General features: G+C 45.5%; 3 protein-coding genes across 4 annotated transcripts; 2 read left to right on the plus strand and 1 right to left on the minus strand.

Moving 5' to 3' along the window:
• Positions 1–219: 219 nt before the first annotated feature.
• LOC127802827 (uncharacterized) lies at positions 220–6267 on the minus strand. 2 transcript variants are annotated; one of them, XR_008023350.1, is made up of 6 exons: positions 5754–6267; positions 3951–4347; positions 2981–3368; positions 2256–2535; positions 1016–2019; positions 220–841 (listed from the first exon to the last, which is right to left on the minus strand). XR_008023350.1 is itself a non-coding variant. In XM_052338874.1 (3 exons), the coding sequence occupies exons 1-3, from the start codon at positions 6168–6170 to the stop codon at positions 2968–2970; spliced, it is 1215 nt and encodes a 404-aa protein (XP_052194834.1). In that variant the 5' UTR covers positions 6171–6267; the 3' UTR covers positions 2559–2967. The 2 variants fall into 2 exon arrangements, 1 of the variants encoding a protein (XP_052194834.1); XM_052338874.1 differs by lacking the exons at positions 220–841; positions 1016–2019; positions 2256–2535 and having other exon boundaries at positions 2559–3368.
• Positions 1442–2441, plus strand: LOC127802272 (UDP-glycosyltransferase 91C1-like). The gene is made up of 2 exons (XM_052337986.1): positions 1442–2069; positions 2341–2441. Exons 1-2 carry the CDS (start codon positions 1442–1444, stop codon positions 2439–2441), a joined length of 729 nt encoding a protein of 242 aa, XP_052193946.1.
• A 2003-nt stretch (positions 6268–8270) lies between the features above and the next one.
• Positions 8271–10748, plus strand: LOC127802273 (uncharacterized). Its single transcript, XM_052337988.1, has one exon. It carries the CDS (start codon positions 8271–8273, stop codon positions 10746–10748), a length of 2478 nt encoding a protein of 825 aa, XP_052193948.1.
• The last annotated feature ends 318 nt before the right edge of the window (positions 10749–11066 follow it).

The following is an 11066-nucleotide window of genomic DNA, read 5'->3' on the forward strand; positions in this document are numbered from 1 at the left end:
TAACAGTGTAAAGTAGATAAATTGCAAGTTTTAGAGAATGTGAGATAAGTCCGGGTCGAAAAGTCCAAATTATCTGGACTCCTGAACTTTCTTATGTTATAAAAAAATATATATATATAGATAAAGTATATATTATATATTATTTTTAGTTTAAAAAATAATTTTATTATCATGCAAAAAAACACTTTTCTTTCTATCTACGTGGCCAAACAGGCTATAAATCACGTGCATGCGGCATCAATATTGACATATAAAGTTGCTGTTCCTACACAATCTAGACTTTGAGAACTTATAGATTGGAATACCAGCAGCTAAAAGAAGGTGAACAACCCCACAAGCAAAATGTAATGGGTGCCTTCCTCTTGCATGCTAAGAATATATGCCGGCGACATAAATGGCGGAACACAATGGATCCCTAATAAGGACTCAAAATCAGAAGAACTAACTCACTATATTGTTGATGAGCCCCACAAATTCTTCCATGGCTTCCAAGCAATCCCTCATGTGATGATGTTTCCCTGTTTAGCATTTGGCCTAGTGGCAGAGTTCGGACCTTGTGTCGGCGAAAGAAGTCTTAAGTGTGTATACTAATTTCTTTTAAGAAAGGCAAGTATTAGAGGGCATAGTAATTTATGCACAACATCAAGGGTAATTTAGGACAATTTAAGAAATTGGGGGGGGGGGGGGGGAGCGCAATTGCACATCCTCACTAACATGTAGTTCTGCCACTAATTAGGCCACTTGATACCCTTTCTTGAGGTCTCCAAAAGATTTGCAGCAAATGGTATGTTGATATCGTTGGTTTCAACTCCAAGAAACATCCACAGGTTGCCACCCATGCCTGCAAATTTAGCAGACAAGATGAAGATGGTAGGCAACAAATTACCATCAGTTGATGGTCTGCCAGAGGGTTATGAAGCCACTGCTGACCCTCAAGTAGAGCAAATACAGTATCTAAAGAAGGCCTATGATGAATTACAGGCACCACTTGAAGAAGTCTTGAATGAGTACTTACCAGATTTCATACTCCTTGACTTTGTCCCATGTTGGATCCCGGAAACTGCTGCTAACTTTGGCATAGCTTCTGACTTCTTCAGTGCGTACACGGCTGCCACATTAGCATAATTGGGGCCGCCTGTTGAACTAAGTCCCACAGCAGAACATTTCACAGTTGCTCTGGATCGGTTTACTTTCCCTTCTTGTGTCGTTCACGAGCCCCATTATTCAGCAACAGCATTCCAAAATTTGCACATTCCTGACAAATCTGGGATGTCAAGTGGCCAATGGCTGGCTAAAACTGCGGAAGGGTGCAACTTTGTTGTGGTGAGAAGCTGCAGAGAGTTTGAGGGAGAATATCTAGACCTCCTGAAACAACTGTACCAAAGACCAGTTTTACCCATTGGCTTACTCCCACCAAATTTATTACAGAAAAGAACCAGCAATGCTGTCCTCTCATCACAATGGTCAGCTACTTTCAAATGGTTGGATAAACAGAAACCAAAGTCTGGTTTTTGTCGGATTTGGAAGTGAGTACAAGATGCCTCCTGAACGAATACACGAGTTAGCAATCGGGCTTGAGCTTTCCAAGCTCCCATTTCTATGGGGTCTCCAGGAGCCTGAAGGAGTAGATAGCTCGGAATTACTGCCTCCTGGCTTTTCAACTCGAACATCTGATCAAGGTGTGATCAGTCTTGGGTGGCCGCCACAGTTGGAGATGCTAGCTCACTCTGCCATTGGGGGATGCATCTTCCACTCTGGATGGGGTTCCATCATTGAGTCTCTTGGTTTTGGACACCCTCCAATTCTCATGCCCATGGTAGCAGACCAAGGCCTAAATGCTAGACTGTTGGTGGAAAAGGGAATAGGATATGAAGTGCCAAGGAATGAAGATGGCTCCTTCACTGGAGATGCAGTTGCCAAGTCCATCAGGCTACTGATGTTAGAGCAAGAGAGAGCACCGATTCGTGTAAAGGCTGCTACACCGCAAACTGCTTTTGCTAACCAGGACCTGCATGACATCTACATAAACAAGTTCATCAACTACTCAGTCAATTTCGAACAGAATGAACGTTAGTTATCCATGGATTACTACCGTGCAACTTTTGATGACTAGAGACTAACATGGAACTTCTCATTCTCTAATCATGGCATAGTAAAGCATTCCGAAAGAACTGCTAAAGTTAAGTGCACAAAGTTAGGAAGAAATAATGTTAAAATGGACAATCTAGAAAAAAGTCTGATGAGAAGCTGCTTACCAGTTCTAACAAAACCCATAAAATTATTCTCTCCACAGTGTTTCATGGGAACTAGCCAAGGTTCTGTTTCCTCTGTACTTTCCAGGACATTCTCCACTGCAAGTGAATTTCAGTGTCTATCAACCAGAAGAACCCTGTGATAGTTCAGCATCCACTGTAAAAACCAGAATAGTGGCTGTGTACTAGAAGCACATTTTAGATGTGATGTGGACTGTTTAATGGTTGACTCTGATTTTTCATGTTGCCTCCATTAATTTTGACTAGGCATCACGCTGGGAAACTGCAGATAAGATGATGCAAAATGCTTCAACTTCTTTCACAAAACTAGCAATATGATTAGAGCTGACAGTTTCATAAGAAATCATTCATTCAAAAGTCAGATGAGGTCCTCCCAAATGTCAATAACCGATACTTTTATCATTAGCTGGAGACTGAAGTACAAAATATTACAAATTTTTAGATGTTTTAGTAAGGTAACAGATGATACAGGATATATTTTTTGCATATCAAACATAAATGAAGAAAAACAGACACAAAAGGGAGGCAAAAGTTCAATTTTGCCTTCTATTTCATGCCCAAAATTGTCATTCTCCATTTGGTTCCCAGAGAAGTCAAGAAAAAGAAAAGCCATTTAGAATCAAATAACTCTTGGGCAGGTTCAGCAGATACTTGTGAAGTTGCAACACTACAACCTCTGGATCTCACAAACAAACTAGACTTCATACCCAGGATTTACTTTCTGTTGAACATCTCCGTAACTTTCTAACTCTTTCATATCCTCTGGACTCCCTAAGAACAAAGGAAGCCTTTGGTGCAGCTTGATTGGCTGAAGTGATAAGATTCTATTTTTACCATCAGAACCTCTGCCCCCAGCTTGCTCTACGAGAAAACTAAGAGGGTTGGCCTCATAAACAAGGCGAAGATGGTCCCTTGGATTCATTGCCACTCCACCATACATGAGAGTCCGATGGAAATCAGCAACAAGAGAACATATGTAACGGGCTGAGTACTTCTTAGGATTTCTGCCTTTTCCTTGTCTCACGGTGTCGATGTATTTTCTTAAACCTTCAGGCCAGTCAAAGTAGCGAGCATCATTTACAGAATAGATTTGTCCTGCCATATCAAATACAACCATAATAATTAATATCTAAATTATTACAATTGAAATTTCACAACTTTCCTTCTTCCTTGAATAATGACTAGATGAAAAATGGTAATCATAGTAATCACTAAAAATGCCAGAGATTCTATTATACTTCCTAAAAATGAACATACAACATGAATTCTTGCAATCAGGTGTGCATGAATACATTATTTTCATGGTCAATACAGGAGATGAAGCCAACACCACACTGATTTGGTCTCCAGGGAAGTGAAACCCATAAACTAAGTGCAGCAGTAGATATCCATCACACACAAACCAATCCAGCGTCAAGTCAATGTAATGTTTTTCCATTTTAATTAACACGTAAAAGGTCCATCAAGAACTTTGTAGATAGAAAGGCTAAAACAGGAGAATTACTTTTTCCCATAACATCAAAACTTATCATCCAATTTATGACGAAAAACAAGGGTATAGCTGCATACAAAAACGACCATTTCCTAACCTTCACGAAGCAAGGAACTCGTGCACTGAGGATACCCCTTTTCTTTAAGAAGTGGCACTGTGCGAAGTATTAAACTTGAATATATTACCTCGAGGAGGAATTTTGATGCTGGGATGTGTGAGAATAAAGTCTCCTGTTGAGTGATCCAGTGTGAATGCATGCGTTCCCGAACCAAAGCTGGTGCAGAGTATTGTGGCTGATGAATAGAGAACATAGCCAGCAGCAACAAGCCTAGTTCCGCTCTGAAGTGAGTTCAGCAATGCCTTCTCCTCCACAGGCAGATGATCTACTTCTACTAGGCGGTTATAAATCCCAAAAATTGTTCCTGTGGGAATAGAAGCATCTATATTTCGGGACCCATCTAAAGGATCTGTGACCACCACAAATGGGCCACTATCATTTAACCAGATTGGTGCATCATCTTCTTCTGAAGCTAAAACTGCAACTTTACCAGAATTCCGTAGAGAAGATAGAATGATCTCATTCTGCAGAGAAAACTTAAGCCAATTAGAATTTAATCATCATTGTTTCTTGTTATCATTTGACAAGAGAAATCACCTTGAGTCACTAGCAGACACCATAGAAAGCTTAATTATGGGAGCAAGTTTTTGAAGTAAAGAAGAAAAATATCTAGTGCAAGTAGGGGATCACACCTTTTCTTGTCTACGGTGGTCATAAATTCAATAGGATTTGTAGCAGCACCATTCAACATCATCCTAATGCGCCTAACCATAAACTGAAGATTGATCTTTACTACTATTGCAGGGTTACTTATCATTAAAACACATGCGGGCACACAAGAAGATAAGACTTGAGAAAGCTGCAGATCACTAATCAGGCCCATGCATGTACATCCACATAGTTGACCAAGAGTGGATTATAGACTAAAATGATTGGTTTGCAGACTAGATGAAATCATAATGGATATACCCACCATCTTGATATCAGGACAGACAGCTGCAGATAACTTAGATGGAACGTCTATCCAAAACTGGATGTGGTAAGTTCTCACTTCTCACAGTTTCAATCAGCTCAGGGGTTATATTGCCAGTCTCAATCATGGTATAAACCCTAGATAAGGATGATCAAATATATGAAAGACATTTCCCTTTCTCTTCTTTTGATAAAGATCTTCAGTCTTGATAAGTGCTTCAGACAATAGGTACAAAAATGGCAAGATGAAATCCTATGTTTGATCTGTCGAAAAGGGCTCCTACTCTGTTGGAAAAAGGTTTCTTCCATTTAGAAGGGTACGGTTCACTAATAAAACAACAGTCTCTCTCTTCTATTAACTTTCGATCCTCTTAAAAATGAAAAATTACTTATTATTTGTTATTATGGACTTAGGATTCATGTAGCCCACCCCCCATTGCCATTGTATTTGCTGTTATAAACTTGGAATTACATTCTCATAAAAGACAACTCTGGACTCTCCTACAAGGATGGGCAGAACAAAGATTCAAAAGTTTCCATGGGTCCCAAAATGCATTTTATATGCTTGGAAAAGGCAAATTAATACGCAATCCCGCAAAGAAGAAAATGTGAAAATTTTTATTTCACATGATAAATGACCTGAACTCAGATACTAAAATAACCAGGCATTAACACACACACATATGTATATATATTACTTGATTTCTTAAGCAATCCAATCATGACTAATAACAACTGGTGCTGTGACAAAATTCAGACAGCCAGCAATATCAAAACATATTCCTGTACTCTGACACATCAAGAAAGTGATTTGCACATCGAAGTCAAATCAAGGTCATAAGCACATGGCCTAACAAATTACAATTTACAGGGAGCATACTCAGAGCCCAGATAAGCTCGAAGGGGAAGGATATATAAAGGGATATTCAATCATAAAGTGAGCATTAGGAAAACGCACCGAAACGATATCCAGAGGCTTGGGCGCATCTCGATCCGAGCTACCGGCGCTGCCTGCTATGCCAGATTGCTTGCCCAGGCTCGAATTGAAAGGGGAAGCCACGAGAGCTGCAATTCTCTTGGCGGCATACTGCAAATGAGCAAACACCACCACCAATTCATCGCTCAAACCTGATCCTCCCTCGCCGACATACTCCATCAGAGTACAAAACCCGCTCTCGCTTTCACCGCCACCGATTATTGAGCTAACCCTAAGCCTTCCAATTGAAGAAGCCATTCTCGGACGGAACAAACCGTTGCTTCCTCCCGCAGAAAGCTGTTTGGTAGGTGGGAAAACGTGTGAATTTGTCCCGGAGAGGCGGGAATTTGGCGGCAAATTGAAGTTCGTTGGGCTCGATAGCGTAATGGCTGATTGCATTATGAGCTTTCTCAGCCTAGGTGATAAGACGAGTGGAGCTTACCAGATGTGCTTCGGTGGCCAGTGGCGTCCATCCGACAGGGACAAGGCCCGGGGGTTTATTTTCCCAGAAAATCCTAGAAATCGAACGAAAATGTGATCTTGAGGAGAAGAAAACTTGTCGGGCCAGGCCCATTGGAAGTAGATTGGGCTCAAGCCCATTCTGGAGATAAAGTGGGTCATGGTCTTTTGGGCCATTATAAATGAGCATGATCGATAATGATGGTTGAGATCGATAACCGAAGTCACTTCTGATAGGATTATTTGGAAGACAATGGAGAATTAGATTTTTCAATTTAGCCTCTAATGCTTGGGTTAATTACAAAAATAATCATTTAATTTTGCATTATGTTACTGTTTGGTTACTGAACTTTAAAATGTTACATGTCAGTCATTAATATTTTAAAATTGTTACTACTTAGTCACTAAACTTTAAAATGTTATTTACTAGTGTTATGCGTGAAGATACTGAAGAACGATGCAAAGCCTGGCAGCCTGAAAAAAGTGCCATGTGGCGACCTAAGGAAGCGCCACGTGGCGGCCTGAGGAAGCGCCACGCGGCAGAAGGAGGCCACCCAGGGGCGCGGGCGCAGGCGCGCCTAGCGCGGCCCTCCGCGCTCGCCGGCCCTCCGCGCTCGCCCGGCCAAGCAGCGCGTGGCGCGAGCAGCCGCGCGCGCCCCTGCACAAGGGCGGCCGCGCGCATTTGCGCGCGGCCCTCCCCCCGAGAGAGGGTCACTCGGGGGTGAGGTACCCCCGAGTGCCCCCACCCGGGGGCGCCCAGCTGCGCGGGCGCAGCTGGGCGCGCGCACGGCCGCGCGCGCGCAGCCGCGCGCGCGCAGCCGCGCGCGCCCCTGCACAAGGGCGGCCGCGCGCATTTGCGCGCGGCCCTCCCCCCGAGAGAGGGTCACTCGGGGGCGCCCAGCTGCGCGGGCGCAGCTGGGCGCGCGCGCGCCCCTGCACAAGGGCGGCCGCGCGCATTTGCGCGCGGTCCTCCCCCCCAAGAGAGGGTCACTCGGGGGTGAGGTACCCCCGAGTGCACCCCCCCCTGCGCACAGGCAACCCCGTGCGCCCTTGCCGGCAGGCGGCTGCGCACATCTTGCTCGCGGCCGCCCGCGCACGCAGCCGCCCGTGGGCGCAGCCGCTCGCACGGACAGCCTCCCGCGCGCGCCCTCGCGCACGCCCCCCTTTCGCACCCGGTTCCGTGCACTTGCGCGCGCGACCCCTCGTGCTCTCCTTGCCTGCACTCATGCAAACCCCCGGGTGAGGGTCACCCAAGGCGCCGCACTGACAGCCACGTGCCACGTGCCCCCTATCCTTGCACCACCGCCTCCAAGAAAGTCGGCCTGAGACTATTCTTGCGAGACTTGGTCAAAGCCTCTCCGAGATTCTTGCCACAAAACTCGGAGCACGCGACACATGGATGCCCCTCTTGTTGCTATAAATAGGAGGTCAGTTCCCCTCATTCGATATGCAATCTCTGGTTCTCGCATTTACTCTCTTACTTTCGAATACTCAATTTCTACGGTGATCTAACTTAAGCATCGGAGGGTCCGCGCGGGGACTTTCGCCCGCGCTCCTAACCGATTCTTTCTCTGATAGGTCATCCATTGCTCAGAAACACCTCCGGAAACTCATCCATCGCTCAGAAACGCCCTACGAGACTCACCCATCGCTGCCACATTACCCCGGGAGACTCACTCATCGCTCAGATACGCCATACGAGGGTCATCCATCGGTGGTTTCCCATTTTATAAATTTTATTGTTGTAATCGTGTAACAACAATTGGCGCCGTCTGTGGGAAACGCAAACAAAAAGCTGCAACACTCTTCCCTCATCATGGCTCAAACTCGAAGCAATCGCCAGACCCTCTCCCGTGGGGCCCAATCGCCTCGACGAGAAACCCTCCCTCGAGCGGAAGATCAGCATCAGTCTACTCGCGATGGCCCGTTACCCCTCATCCATGGGGGCCGCCCCTTCCAGAGCCCTCTCACCCACTGGGGGCCCAACTTCAGGTGCCTCCTCTTACCGCCCCACATATTCTCTCGGGACCCTACTCAGGTATGCAGATCCCATCTGTCGTACCTTGGGCTGAGTACGAAGCCCTGCGACAGCAACACGCTGAAGGAATACAAGCTCTGAGGGAAATGGCTGGTATTTTGCAAAGTCTGGTCCCCCACGGGACAATCCCAGCTGCGTTGAGAAAGTTCATCCCGGAGATAGTTCCATCTCACAGGGCTCGTCAGGAGGTACCAGAGAACGACTCCTATCGAGACGCAAGCCCTGAAACCCACGTTCAACCTGTCCAAACTCGAAACAATCAACCAAGGTCTCCTTTAAGGGAAGATCACAGCCAAACATCTCCCCTTCGAGAAAATTATGGAGGAACTGACCGTCGAAAGACAGAAAGACGAAGCCCACAACGAGGAAGATATTCGGAAACAGTAGCCAGCACTCCAATGGAAAGAGGCCGGGAGGCAAAACCCATAACCAAGCAAAATGATGGGCCTGAGGATAACCCTACTGCATTTAGTGCACGAGAGGCCGCCGATATGAAAAAGATGATTGAGCGGGTTCTACAACAGAATAAGTTATTACCTACCTCTGAGGAACAATCCAGAGGAAAGCTACCATTCGTGGCCGAGGTAATGGAGAAACCTTTGCCGAGGAAGTTCAAGATGCCTCAAATAAATCCTTATTCAGGAAAGGATGACCCGTACGATCACGTTCAAAATTATGAATCTTTAATGATGCTTCATGGATGGGACGACGAGATAATGTGCAGGGCATTTCCTTTAACCCTAACTGGTCATGCTCGAGCCTGGTTTAACGGCTTACCCGAGGCATCTATCTCTTCATTCGGGCAGTTAAAAACAGAATTTATCAAAGCATTCATTATTAACAGTCAGAGAAAGAAGGACGCGACATATCTGCTTAGCATTCGACAAGGGAATAAAGAGACCCTACGGCACTACGTGGACAGATTTCGAAATGCCACACTTGAGATCTGTAATTTACCGATTGAAATGGCGGTGTCTGCCATGTTCCAAGGGACACGACTAACCCCTTTGCAAGAATCATTATCCCTGGACCCTCCGAAATCTCTGGCAGACCTGTTCGTCCGGGCTAACAGGTACATACTCCATGCAGAAATGATGAAAACGATAGGGGGAAGTGAAGACGGAGAAAGAAATAGGAAAGAACGAGATATTGAAGAAGGATCAAACCAGCGAAAAGAACGGACCAGGAGGTCGGATACAGTGGGGCCACAATTCCATCATTACACTAGGCTCAATCAACCCCGATCAACTATATTGGCGACAGTAGAGGGGTCTGGTCTCCTCCAGCTTCCGAAAAAGGCAGATCGCCCCATGGGGAGAAATCAAGAAGAGTACTGCAGGTATCACCGAACTCGGGGACACTCTACCGATCAATGTAGGGAACTAAAAAATCAGATAGAAGCACTCATTCGTGAAGGGCACTTGCAAAGATATGTAAGGACTGAAGGTAGAAATGACAGAGACCGTCAAAGAAGGGAAGAAATGCCCGAAGGTCAAGATAGACGAAATTTACGGCAGAATGAAGGGATAAGGGATGACAGAATGGTGGCCCCCCCTGACAATGAGCCGACTCATCAAGCTATTCATGTTATCTCTGGGGGCGAGACCTTAGCTGGGAGTACTTCTTCTTCTCGAAAGGCCTATGCCCGTCAGGCCTACCAAGTCAACTCTGTGATGGAGGTGAGAGAGGACGAGGAGCCAATCACGTTCACCCCTGCTGATAGAGGTGATATAATACTTCCACATGATGATCCAATGGTAATTTCTGCAGTTATCGCCAAACACCCCATCAGTAGAATTTTGGTGGATAGCGGCAGCTCTGTTAATCTAATCTATTGGAATTGTTTCGAACAAATGAACATATCCCAAGACCGGTTAAGAAAAGTGTCCTCTCCCCTGTACAGCTTCACTGGAGAACCTGTCTCGGTAGCAGGATCTGTTCAACTACCTGTCACATTAGGCGCCGACCCTCAAAGTGTGACTCGACAGGCGAATTTCATGGTGGTCAAAGCCCCTTCTGCAGCATACAACATGATTTTAGGCCGACCGCTCCTCAATGATATGAGGGCTGTAGTGTCCTCTTGCTACTTATTAATGAAATTCCCCACGCTCTCAGGAGTAGGGCAAGTTCGTGGAGATCAGAGGAAGGCAAGATCCTGTTACGTATCGTCCACAAAAGGAAAAAAGGCAGAAGAAACTTTATCTATCGCTGAGAAAGCCATACACAAATCCCTGGAAGAAGAGACTGCTCGCAAGCCCCAACCAGTGGAAAAGTTAGAAGCAGTGCGATTAAGTGACACAGATCCCGAGAAGTTAGTGTATGTGGGCATGAAGCTTCCAAAACCAGTAAAAGATGAAATCATGGGGTGCCTTAGAGAAAATTTGGATGTCTTTGCTTGGACACCGAGGGATATGCCAGGGATTAGTCCCGACGTGATATGTCACCATTTGAACGTGGATCCTCAGTTCAAGCCTGTTTGACAAAAAAAAAGGAATATCGCCCTTGATAGGCTACCAGCGTTAGAAGAAGAAATTGATAAGCTACTAAAGGCAGGTTTCATTCGAGAGGTGTTATATCCAGAGTGGTTGGCCAATGTGGTTATGATTAAAAAACCCAACGGAAAATGGCGCGTGTGTATAGACTTCACTGGCCTCAACAAGGCGTGTCCTAAAGATTCCTACCCATTACCTCGGATTGATCGTCTGGTGGATGCAACATCTAGGTACCATCTAATGAGCTTCTTAGATGCCTTCTCAGGGTATCATCAGATAATGATGTATCCTCCAGATCAGGAGAAA

Source organism: Diospyros lotus, chromosome 5 (genome assembly GCF_014633365.1).
Source record: "Diospyros lotus cultivar Yz01 chromosome 5, ASM1463336v1, whole genome shotgun sequence".
Lineage (NCBI taxonomy): Eukaryota > Viridiplantae > Streptophyta > Magnoliopsida > Ericales > Ebenaceae > Diospyros > Diospyros lotus.